The sequence below is a fragment of the Plectropomus leopardus genome, chromosome 3 (assembly GCF_026936395.1).
Source record: "Plectropomus leopardus strain MGB_pleo_1.0 chromosome 3, ASM2693639v1, whole genome shotgun sequence".
Lineage (NCBI taxonomy): Eukaryota > Metazoa > Chordata > Actinopteri > Perciformes > Serranidae > Plectropomus > Plectropomus leopardus.
The window spans coordinates 3,378,182-3,391,501 of NC_142178.1; the positions used below are offsets into that span (position 1 = coordinate 3,378,182).

The window sequence follows — 13,320 nt, forward strand, 5'->3', positions numbered from 1 at the left end:
TTAGATGAGGACATATCCTGTTTGAAAGTTCTCTCTGCTGTCTGAATCTGCTCTTCAAGCTCCAAATATTTGGTCATACTGGCCTTTTTTTTAAAGGAGGCATACTGAATAATATGACCTCTTATAAACGCTTTAAGGGCTTCCCAAGCCACTCCAGCAGATGGTGTGGATGGTAAATTTGTTTCCATATATAAATTGATTTGGTCACACAGAGCTTTATTAAAATCAACATCCAAGAGCAAACTAGAGTTAAGCCTCCACCTAGGTGTCCTATTTTTTTTTGCAAATGGGAAGGTGACCAAAATAACAGGTGCGTGGTCTGAGATATGTATACTGCCTATAGTACATGATACTGTGGAAGAGACAACTGCATTTGTAACAAAAAAGTAATCAATCCTGGATAAAAAGTATTATGAGGGAGAAAAGAATGTAAAATCACTGGCTGACGGGTTATGGAAGCGCCAAACATCAAGCAATCCCCAAATCCTCACACATGGCCTTCAGTATATTTGTTGAGCAGCGAGGATGAGGGAGAAGGTGGTTTCACAGTCAAGGAAAGGGTCCATAACCTGATTAAAGTCACCCCTAAAATAATAGGAAAATCCCCATTTCTCAACCCTTCTCTCAATTTCCCCAAAAAAGCTTGGATCATGTATGTTCGGTGCATAAGCATTAGCCAGAATCAATGTGAACCCCTGTATTTCTACTAAAATCAATATAAGTCTCCCTGATTCATCTCTATTTTCCTTTATGCATTTAAAATGCAGGCCTTTTCACAAATTGCTACTCCCTCTGCTTTTTGTTGAGCCACTAGAAGTATGAATGTACTTACCCAGCCGACACCCAACTTTTTAATCTCTGCAACTGCTAGATGTGTTTCTTGCAGAAATGCCACATCACAATTTTTAGATCTAAGGAATGATAAACATTTTTTCCTTTTGGCCGGATTATTTAATCCCTTAACATTCCATGAAATCAGGCAAAGCCCCCTATGACTGTCAGTAGACATCATGAAAAGTATAAGCCCAGAGTCCTCTTGCTGGTAGATATAGCCGCCACAGCAACCGTGTGAGCAATAAGTAAAGAAAAAGAACAAAACAACAGTAAAAGTCCAAAGAAAATAAAAAGGGATGAAGGAAAAAGATCATCCCACTACTCCTCCCTCATCATGAGGGTGTAAAAACAAAAAAAGTCATACTGGTCCATAACACGCAGAGAACAGCTGCCATCCAACCCACCTCCACTAAGTAAGAACAAATTAAGAACCAAGAGAAACAATTAACGTGTTCACAGTGTTTAACCAACACCCCCTACCCCAAAACCTGGCTTTCCCCTTTAATGGGCACTATTGTGAAATGACTGGGATTATGTAAGCATATTACTCAAAACAAAGTTAGCAGCTAGTATGAAAGAAAAGAAAAGAAGAACCAAAAATATTACATTGTATGGTTTACTGATAAACCAATGGCAGAATAATGCAATGTGTGCACAGACTAACACCAGGTCTCAGTTAATGTCTCCAGAAAATAGGTGCATCATGCTGCTGCTTTTAACTCGGTTATAAATTAATTTAACTTGACTTTTTACCTGAGGTCTCTGTGAAGAAGGAGAATCATAGTCCAGAACAAGCCATGAATGGGGGGCAACGTGGGTTGCTCTTCGTGAGTAAGATGAATTCACCCAGTAAAGGTCGCAAACAGCAGCGTAAATCACCAGGGAAGTCCGTCAATTAATGTCGAGCGGGTGGGGGGCGGTAGTATCAGAAGGCTCCGTCTACAGTGTGTTTATGAAAGAGAGAGAGAGCTTGTTTGGGGTTATCAAACGTCTTCTGTCCGTCTTTCGTCTTGAACACCAGGGTAGCGGGGAATTTCAGGGCGAACTTAATGTGGCGCTCATGAAGCAGACGTTTGCACTGATTAAACTGACGTCGCTTTTCATCCACAATCTGAGAATAGTCCGGAGAAAAGCATAATCGATGGCCTTGGTGACATTCTCCCGTTCACGAAATGACTCTCAGGATCCGTTCTTTGTCTTGGTATCGCAAGAATCTCACCATAAAAGTGTCGGTGGTTTCCCGTCCGGTCGGTCGATTGGCCGAAGATCAGTGAGCCGGTCAGGATTCGAGCCCTCTTGGGAACTCCAAGCCCAGAATTTCAGGGAGAGAGGCCTGTAGGAAAGAGAGGGGTCCCCTTCTGCATAGAACTGGAAGCCCACGATCCGTGATTATTCGCCTCCCGCGGTTATCGAGCTCATCCACTTTTTGGCGTAATGCATCCAAATCAGCCATGCTAGCTGGCGGGTTGGCTTTCAGAGCTCTGTCGGCATCCTCCAGAAAGTCCAGGCGGCCCTCGATGTCATTGATGCGGCTAGTCAGCTCGGTTAGCTTACCATCCATGGAATCCGTGGCTCTCTTGATATCATTCAGTTTAGTTTCTTGCTGCTCGGATGTCTTCTGGAGAAGTTCATAAATTCTTGCAATATCCCTCGCCATGACGCTCTCGTTGCCAGCAGTGTTAGTATCGTCCTTTATACGGTCGGTGGTAGCATCCGAAGCAGCACCAGCGGCTACATTAGCATAGCTGACACCACGATGCTCTCCCGTGCTAGCAGGTGTAGAGCTTACATTAGCAGCTTTTCTCCCCTTTCTGTCCACTTTTTCATTTACTGGAGCCATGTGAACACTGTTAAATCTCTTAATACAGTATCTTGTCTCTCATTGGTAACTTTAAACGTGGAATGTTGAAGAGGTGGCAAGAGCGAAGTTTTCAAGCAGCCATTCTCCGACAGGCGTCACGTGACTCCTTGAGAAAATCCACTTCCAATCGAATTACGTGGGTTTGTTAGTCCGACTTAGATAAATTTGGTTTAGTCTGATTTCAGTCGGACTAACATGTTTACATGTATTTAAAAGTCCAGTTTTAGTGGGACTAACACAATAACTCGACTTAACTGAATGATAAAGCATGAGGCATGTTGAAATAATTGATGTAGACTTATGCACATCTTATTTTTCAGGAGCTATTGATCTGAATATTGAAGTCCTCCTGATTCAGAACTATTTAGTTTAAATCACTGATATGATATGAGAATTCTCACTCCTTAATCTCCTTAAACTGAGGTGATGCAAACTGCCAGAGAGAAGAGGTATCACTCTGTTGCAAAGCTGGAACACTTGCAGCTATATAAGGTTCTTCTCTCACAAAAGATCTTTGATTTCAAATGATCAGCATGAATTTTTTTTACTAATTTTTCTTTTTCTCTCATCATCAACAGCATCTAAAATAATAAAGAGGATTAAATAAAGAGGATTTTTATAAGTATTTAAACAATTGTTTGGAAGAAATTTCATATTTGTTGGGGCTCCCAGCAGCTCACCTGGTAGAGCAGGCACCCCATGTTCAGAGGCTGTGTACTTGCTGCAGCGCACATGGGTTCTGCTCCAACCTGTGGCCCTCTGTTACACGTCATCCCCTCGCTCTCCCCTTTTATGCTTGGCTGTCCTGTCAGTAAATGGCAAAAAGCCCCAAAATAAAATCTGAATAAAGAAAAATTCACATTTCTTGACAAGTTGTCATTTCCAAAGACAAACATTTTGTCACCAATAGTTGTCTTTTTTTTCAACAATGTTCCTGAAAAAAGGTTTTTTATATATTTTATTATTATTATTATTAAATATAATAAAACACACATACCTGGACCCCTCTGCTCTATCCAACTTCAGACCAATCTCTAAATCTCCCCTTGTCTGAAGTGCTGGAAAAAGTTATTTTTACACACTTGCAATAATTTTTTTAGTACAGAATGATATCGCTGAAAAGTTTCAGTTGGGTTTTAGGCCTTGCCACAGTACAGAAACTGCTATTTTGCAAGTTTTTAATTTTTTAAAAATTATTATAACTGTTGATTCAGGATGCGCTGCTATTTTAGTGACCTTAGATCTAACCGCTGCTTTTGATACTGTTGATCCCGCCTAGAGCACTGTGTAGGTATTAAAGGCTCTGCCCTCATGTTGCTCCAGTCTTACCTGACTGACAGGGGTTTTGCTGTCCACTTAGAGGATTTCTCCTCAAATGTGGCCCCTCTTACATGTGGTGTCCCACAAGGATCCTCTTGGGTCCTTTATTGTATTCTTTTTACATGCTGCCCCTGGGTTCAATCCTCCGTTAGCATAATGTGTCTTTTCATTGTTTTGCAGATGATGTTTGTTTTTACTTGTGCATTTTATACTGCATTTTATGTCTTTTATTGATTATTTATTTTGTGTAGTACTTTTGTACAGCACTTTGGTCAACCGTGTTTGTTTTTTAAATGTACTACATAAAAAAAAATGATCTTGACCTTAAACCTGTTTTCCACAGTATTAAAAAATATATTTTTTGAATATTTTCTGACAAATGCTTTGCAAAAAAAAAAACAAAAAACAAACAAACATTTTAACACTTCTACAAACACTTTTTCAGACACTATATACAATATAGAAAGTATATTACCTACAGCAGGCAAAAGAACTGGTTGTTATAATTGATGAAATCTCTTGCTATAGTTTCCCTGCTGCACTAAATGCCTTTGATCAGTACTACATTTCTCCTGAATAAAAAAAATGAACTCAGTCCAAACTAGAGGATGTCGCTACATAAAATTTTTCCCGGTAGAAAAAAATACTGTTTTCTTTACTTTCCTTTTTCTTAGAGTCCTAAAGCTTCACCTTGATAAAACACACATACTGGGGTTTTTTGGGGTTTTTTTGCATATTAATGCAGTATGTATTATGATCAGACGCGTAGCGGATGTGGGGTACGTGTGGGACATGTCACACTTGCCGTATCTGTGCCTTCTGTCCCCTGCATTTAAAAAAATTTTTTTTTGCTATCGCTCAATTCATTTGTAGCATGTCGTACCCATGGTCGTACCTCATTTTTCCAAGCGGTCTTGAAATGCACCGTGCATAGAGGTGCAAAGATAAAAACGTGATTTAAAATGATTTAAAATCTTGTTTAAAAAAGTCTGTAGTCATTATCGGGTGGAGTAGGCAGTGAAAAAAGTATTTAGCTTTGACTTAAAAGCAGCTCACAGCAGTCAGGACAGAGAACAGGCTGCAGCACTGACCATCAGCCTGAGGCTTCACAGGTGAGGACAGATTAAAACTGGCTAAGGACATGTCTGTAGGATAACAGAGACTCTGGGATTAATTTCCAAAGCTATTGCTGAACTTGTCATGTTCAGCGTTGTCACTTAGCCTTAATTATCTGGCTTCTTACTCTGTAGATGCTTGAGGGCCATTCTGTGTTAACTCAACCAGAGCTTGGCAGCTCAAACTTTTGAATTTTGATAGTATTTGATTTTGATCATTTTCAAAGAACTTGAAAGAGTTGGTCCCTCGAGTGCCATGCTGTGGCTGTTTGTGGTTATCTGGTTCTTTAGCCACTAAAGAGAGACACAATAGAATGTGAGAGGATGATAAGTCACTCAATAAAAGTCAGCTTATTCCTGAACAGTCCGTCCCCCTCACTTATGAAATGATGGCTATGCCCCTAATTATGAAGTCTTTCACTGATGTCGTTAAAGTTGACACATTAAAAACAGGGTCACACTGACAACATTTTTTTTTTTTCTGGTGCAGCATTGTCATTAGATTGTCGACACTTTAACGTCATTCTTGGTTTTAGTGGCAATGTGACACTATTTGTATTTTGTCAGTAAAGAACTTCATTTGCCATCCTTTGAAAACAAAAAAGAAGCTACAGTTAGTTATTAGTTTGGAGCTTAAAAACATATCACAGCTCCAAATGTGTGGCCATGAAAGTGAGGTCACACAGAGGTTAAAGAATAAGAAGAGAGTGTGAAGCCTCCACTGCAGGTTAATGGTTAGTTTTGGTTGGCTGCTGTTTGTATTGGCATGCTGTACATCTTTTTTTGACTTTGATTTTTGTGCCTTTGCCTCCGCAGATAGCTGCTCTGCAGAAAGGAGGAGACAGCTTCCCACTCACAGCCGCCTCGGGCAAAGTGCTTGGAAAGGTATGGCAAAGGACAGACACACGAAAAATAGAAGCAAATCCGTTAACAAACAGTTTGTTTTGTTGCAGCTGACTTCAAAGGACAGCCATCCTGCTAAAAGTCAAACTGCAAAATGTGTATCACAACCACAAAGAGGGAGACATGTCAAGACAGTTTTTGTGTTTGTTTGTTTGTCTGTGTGTGTGTGTGTGTGCGTGCGTGCGTGCGTGCGTGTGTGTCCAGGCACTGCGAAGCTCCGACGAGAGCTCTAAGCCGGTCTACGTGTCTGTTGGCCACAAGATAAGTGTGGACACAGCTGTACGCCTCACACACTCCTGCTGCCGTTACCGGGTCCCAGAGCCCATCAGACAGGTACACACACACACACTTGCACACACACACAAAGCACAAAGCAAGAAGCAAAAAGAATCAGTGATGAGACCAAAGTAGAACTCGTCAGCTGTAAGACATAGTGAGCAGTGCTTGTCACTTGTGTAACAGCGTCCTGCTGTGGAGGGAGGAGGTGTGAGCGTCACGCTGTGTGTTTCTGCAGCAGGGCCTGGGAGGCTTGGAACAATACAGGGAACAATGCATGCAGCCAAATTAGGGATGCTCCAAATTTTAACTATTATAATGATTTTTATATTGCAGTATCAATGCATGTTTCAGATAATAACACAAGGCTTATTGTCAGGGACTGTTCCTACAAAGATACAGCAACAGTGATTATTATTTTTGCTTTAAACCAGACAATCATTTTTCTGCCTTGCAGCATATTGCCAATGCTGTCACTATTATCCCAAAAATATTTTGCTCTGACATCATCCGGTGTGTTGACAGCATTGAGTGGATGGTAGGGTATCATGAAATACTCTGAAGCACTTATTCTCCTGATGCTCTGCACACTTACTGAGGACATGTTGTTTATCAAAACTCATGGAATTCCACTCTCACATTTTCCAGGCTTGGGAAAGTCATGGAATTGGGAAAATCCTTGAAAGCTTTGGAACAGTCATGGGATTTTTTGTAATCAGGGTTTCCACAGTTTAAGGCAAGTTAGATTTAAGACTTTTTCAGACTTTTTAATGCTTCTCTGAATTAAATTTAAGACCAATTCTTACAAGTGCCAAAGTCTGCTGCTGACCCTGGTGCTGGCATCAGGCGTGGCAGAGACAAGAGTACAACAGAACTGGGAAACACCTGGAGTTTGTTGGCAAATTTTCTCAGCAATTTTGTGTAATCAATCTTCATGGAATTTGCACTTTGCCATGTCGCCCAGAATACTAGAGCAAATACTGATTTTATAGTGGAAAAATTCACTGATTACCGATATGACGACCGATATAGTGAATTTTTGAGCTGGAATGAAAATAGATCATTTCTATGTGGATTGTGCACTGACTTTGCACCAATATGACTATGCAAAAGCACACTCAAGGCTGCTTTCTTATACAAACAACTTTTATTTAACAATTTACTTATTGAACATTACACCCAAACAAAAATCTAGAATAGATAAAAATGAAATACACATCAGTTCTGCATGGTCTTTGCTGACCATTTAAGTAAAGAATAAATACAAAAAATAAATAGTTAAAGAAACATCAGTACTGGTCAGAATCAGTCAGTTGCTGACCATTCCTAAACCACCCAAACATAATTTTTTGCATTATATGGTCTGTAAAAAGACCATATAATGTTTTCTTATCCGTGCATAATGGAAAAAATATATGCCGATGTCGATATGCTCCGATGTGCTCTGATGTCTGTGAAAGGCCCATATGGGTCGATAACAGCAGTTGACCGATAATATTGGACTATTGGACTCTGCTCTGAGTATCCCGACTAGAAACAAAATAGAGTCGCTGTTGGTGTTGCTGTTCGTAATCTGTGTCACGTTGATGCAGGAGGCATTCGGTTATTGATTTAAAAAAGAAATCTGTTACCAATGATGTTGATATTTTACAAATTAAGAGTTTTAAAGGTTGATTTAGAACAACTTAATTGTAACTAATGCCTTATTTTTAAATTCATTAATTCAGTGCCTTTCTTCCGTGGATAGTCTTGTCATGTCATGTCTATTTCATTTAACATAGCAGCAAATTTGCTCTCAGTAGCTGTTGAAGAGTTTCCTAACTCCAATATGTGTCGATGGGTGATGTTTTGTCTACCATCACATACTTTTTTTTTAATCATTTTCTGAACTTCATTCTATCAAACTATCATTCTGACTGAACTATCCCTCTCTGGGAGCACTTCTGCTCTGTGTCCATGAAACGCCTATAATATAATTCATATTTAAAGTGTACTACACAGTGCTGCTGGTCTTGTGAATAGTCATGGAATTTCTTATTATGGGTCCTTGATAAGTCATGGAAAACTTTTGACATTTTGTCCACTTTTTTGTGGTACCTTGTGTATCCGGTTCTTTGATGCAAGGTAATGTCAGCCAGTGCAACATTTTCAGTTCTATATTTGCTTTGAATGTTGATTGGTAGATCGTCGGCATCGTTGTTTCGGCTCATCTCTCAGCCAAGTCCTGGAGAAGAGATGCTGCAGGATAACAGACACCTTGTGTTGATGAGACGATTCATTTTTAAGCAGGACAATGATAGCAAGCAAACAGCCAACTCTTGAATTACCAACAAGATGAAAGTCCTTGATGTTTACAGCCACATCTCAGATACCGAGGGACAAATGAAAAAAAAAAAAATAAAATAGAGAGTGGAGTAACATAACAAATGCAGAAGCGTCCATACTGAATAGTTTGAAGAAAATTATGTGAATCATATACTGTGGCCTTCACAGTCTCCGTGTGAGACATCACTCCTGACCCCATCATCAAAAAAACATATGAGGAAATGTCATTAGAGAGAATGCTGCTCATTTCTCGTATAGAGTTTCAGAGACTCAGGGAATCTGAGTGGGCTTGTGGTGGCCGAACACATAACAGTACTACAACACTTTGTGAATCCCACTGAAAATCTGTCGAATAATTTGAAAATTACAGAACTTTTTACAGGTTTTAATGGGTGTCTGTAAAATATTGATTCCATAAAACCTCTGAGAACCAAAATCACCAAAAGCTTTATTCATATGTAATTTAGGGTCTTCCATGCATAATAAAAAGCATAAAAAATGATCAGACATTACCCTCAATTTGAAATATTGTCATTTTAGTTGTTTCCTGAAGCTGGGTTGATTTGGGTGAGGTCTTCGATCCATATCACATAATATGAATAAAGCCACTCAAAAACTCAAAGTCAGCTGTCAGTTGATACTAATTTAACATGCCAAACTGAAATCCCTCAAAGCTCCTTTTTAATAGGTTGCGTTTTGAAACACTCACTGTGAGTGCCGGAGCCACTCTGGCTCAAACTGGATCGTTGGTAAATTTGAAGCACTGTTGGAATTTACCATTCAGTAATTCAGAGCAGTGCACTCTGGGAGTGTCAGAGTGACTCTGGGCACTCTGACACTCCCAGGAGCAGCAAAGTGCTGAACGGAGTGAATGCATGATGACCTTAACTGTTTGTTAATTCAGAAAAAATTCAGAGAAACAGAACGCTCTCTGACTTTGAACAACAGCTCTCTCATTTTAGTGTAGAGCGTCAGACTGGATTTAGGAATGCAGTCAGAGTCAGAGGGCTGGAACAGATAGAGCTGTACCACGCCAACTCTGCTTTGCTCCATGGTTGTCATCGTGGAGATAAGAGACAGCTGACAAAGGAGGGATCCAATGAGGTGTCAATCAAAATGATCTGCCACGCCCACGCAGTCTGGAGAAATGCTGTTATCCTCAAAATGAAATGTTTTCAACTCGCTTTTCTAATAGTTGTGAACATTTCACTCAGATTTTTGTAGATACTTAATGAGACACTCAACTATAATATGTGCTTTCTTACTATTTCAAGCCACATTTCCAGAGGCTAGAATTCTTATCTGACGTGACAGCTCCAACAGCTTTGTCCTCTCTGGACAAACAGCAGCACAGGGTCTCTCTGACCATCCTTTGTTGCACAAGACAGTGTAAGATCACCTACATTATAAATGATTGTATTCTATTATCACCTGTCGTTGGTTGTCTGCCATTTAAATCATGGAAGACTTGCAAGACATTTTTATGGCTCCGTGCTGGCGACAGCCGTGGCTGGAGGCATTATGTTTTTGGGTTGCCCGTCCTGTATGTCAAGAATGCCTTGAAGGAATTTCCTCAAATTTGGAAATTTTTTATTTGCAAATGTTTACTTCGACTGAAAGGTCACTGTGACCTCACAGAACACATTTTTGGCCATAACTCAAGAACTCATATGCTAATTATGACAAAATTTCACACAAACGTCTAAGAGATTAGTATTGTGAAGTAATGGAACAATAAAATGATTCTGTGACCTATAAAAATAAAACTTTCACCTTTAGCCTGTCACTCACTCACTTTTTATGCCTCCACGCTTGTGATAGCTGTGGCCGGAAGTATTATGTTTTGGGATTGTCTGTCTATCCCGTTCTTGTCAATGCTATATTTCAAGAACACACAAACACACACAAATGTTCACTTGGACTTAACAATGAATTATTCAACTCGAAGGTCACTGTGACCTCACAAAATGTTTTTTTGCCCATAACTAAAGGAAATATGCTAATTATGATGATTGTCTAATAGGACAAAATGATGACTTGCTGACATTTTATATCCAAAAGGTCAAAGTTCAGCTTCACTGTAACATCATAATGTTCAGCAAAAACACTTTTCTGGTTGTTATCGGTGCCATAAAAGAAGGGAGACAATTGGTCAGATACTGAATTATTGATAAGAGATCTCTTGTGCTGTGGTTTTGCTGAAAAACTACACTTAATGCCTTTTCATTAAATGCCTTCAAAGTCTTTATTACATATGAATCTGGAAAGACATGGGTGTAAACCACAGCATGACTGGTTGGTGGAGGCATATAAAGTTGAGGTGATAATTCTAGTTTGGGATATAACTTTATGTCAAATTGTTCTTTCTCTTTTCCGGTGAGGTACGGCTCCGTGGTGACAGCTGTAGTTCTTTCTTCTTTATTTGTTTGGCTCCCCTGTTATACTTCTGACACTAGATTGTGTTTCGATTGCTGATTTCAAATGACACACTGTGTAGTTCTTATTTTTACCTGTGGGTGACATTTCTGTTAGTGAGTGTTTTGGAAAGACTGCTGTATTTGCCGTCTATAGCGTAACATCTCCAGCCTATCCAGTGCAGTGCTAAGACACTCAGCAGGATAAGTGGGTACAGAAAATTAGTGGCAGTTTTACAGGTTTCACAGCTCCTTGTGTTTTATTTTAGCCAAAAATTGGTCTCATTTAAGGTCGTTCATGGAGTGGTTTGAACTGATCTCGCCTTGGGCTCTTTGTCTTTCTGCCACTAGGCTGTGCTGTGCTTCTGCTGTTCAGTGTGCTCTAACTTCTACTGCACGAAAAACACACATTCACACACACTGACACACATGCACACACACACACACACACACACACACACACACACACACACACACACACACACACACACACACATCTCAAATCAGTTTCTTTTTGTTTTTTTTTTTACCAGGGGAGCTGCAGTAGCAGCGGCTAACTCATCTCCTCCTGTGTGTGTGTGTGTTTATTTCATCAAAGTATAAGAGTGATGTGTTTAGCTGGTGGGAGGAGCAGGAGGAGAAGGGGGCGGAGGAGGAGGGGGAGGAGACAGCTACAGGGACAGAATGTGGACATCAGAGAGAAATAGGGACACTCACCTTCCTCTGTCCAATCACTGGCCTCTCTGTCTTCATTTTTCTCTCCGTCAAACTGTCTTCCTGTCTCTCCACAACTTCCAAATTCCCTTTTTCTCTCCCGTGTTTGTCCCATGGTCTCTCCCTCGCTCTCTCCCACAGATATTTTCTATTCTCTTTACTGCTGACATCACAGAAGCAACCCCTCACAGATCCACTTCTGTGAGTGTCACATTTGGAGCTGAACTCTGAGTTTGCTTCACTGTTTCGTGGGCAGAGCTAGATTCACATCCCTCAGGCCTGAGAAACCTCAGACGCAACTTGTGAAGAAGAAATCAAAAAAAGCTGTCAGTCCGACAGGAAGACTCTCAGAGTTACATAACAGTTGTCTTTTTGAAGTTTGCAGATAATAGAAGGCGAGCTGCAGTATTCTGTCCCCCTGTCCAGACACTCATTAAGGCTGGCTGAAGGCAAACAATACACACACGCACACACGTGCAGACCTACTTACCAACATAAAGTCAAGTGCATATACATAATGATATGTAAATCTACCAAGTGGATATTTGCACTTATTAGCATGCACTTGGTCAGACTCAGCAGCTGAAGGTTGCCACGGTCTCTGTGGCCGACAGTGTTGTGGTTTGTGTCTGGTTGTAATTCACCCCTGACACACACACACACACACACACACAAACTGAGGAGCGGTCACATAAGGGCACGGTAAATGTTTATGTGTTCTGGAGAGAATCATTGTGAGAGCTTAATGGCACTGACTTTGCCTGCTCTGGAGGAGCAGGATGTGTGGCAGATAATGTGGCCTGATATGTGGATAGACTGAGAAATCTATGGAGAGTAAAACCAGCCTGTTCTCTCCGTGGACTTGTCAAATTATGCCGTTCTGTCAGTGCCTTTGGTGCATGAGCGTGATGCCAAAGCCACCTTCCGCGTCCAACCGGAATGTGGCTGGATGGCGTCAGATGAGAACCACCTTGTACAGAACTGGTGTTGTTTTTTTTAATGGTGGGGGCCAGAGGGCACTGGGTACATCCACATGCAACATGTCCAGGTAGCATCACCGTCCCAAATAACTCACTTTCACACGGGAGTCTGGAGTTCACTTCTCATGTCGATGTATATGTTTAATTCTACATCTTACCATGTGCCTCTTTTGCCTGAACCTAACCATCTGTGACTTTGTTGCCTAATCCTAACCATCATGACGGTCTACACTGTTGTGTAAACATAAGGACTGTGCTGCTTTACAGTAACGTGCTGCGTCATCCCAGGCTGATTGCTGATGATCAACTGTTGCTGCCTTTCTAAAGCAGGGCTAAAGGACCGTCTCCGTGAACTTCTCTCCTTCTGCTCTCTGCGTGTCTCTGCCTGAGCTTACACAGCAAACATTGGACACCGTGCCATTAAACAGCCCCAATAATCTAACAGCAAAATGGCTCAACTCTGTCATTAAAATCATTGATAAAAGTTGGGTAAGGTTAGCTGTGTGATACCAACAGTTATTCCTTTCAGAGTGTATGTGACTCTGTCACAAGTGCAGTAGTAGTTTCATGATAAACAG

The 13,320-nt window shown here is 40.7% G+C and overlaps 1 protein-coding gene across 3 annotated transcripts in view; it reads left to right on the forward strand.

Annotated features, from left to right (window-relative positions):
- The window catches only part of LOC121942501 (endonuclease V-like), a 145,197-nt gene that overhangs the window by 27,439 nt on the left and 104,438 nt on the right, over positions 1–13,320 (forward strand). For all 3 annotated transcript variants that reach the window (XR_015776169.1, XM_042485721.2, XM_042485720.2), the window contains exons 6-7: positions 5,947–6,015; positions 6,238–6,366. Coding sequence is in view for 2 of the 3 variants with exons in the window: in XM_042485721.2 (XP_042341655.2) it covers positions 5,947–6,015; positions 6,238–6,366 (198 nt within the window). In the remaining variant the exon portion in view is untranslated. The remainder of the gene's footprint in view (positions 1–5,946; positions 6,016–6,237; positions 6,367–13,320) is intronic.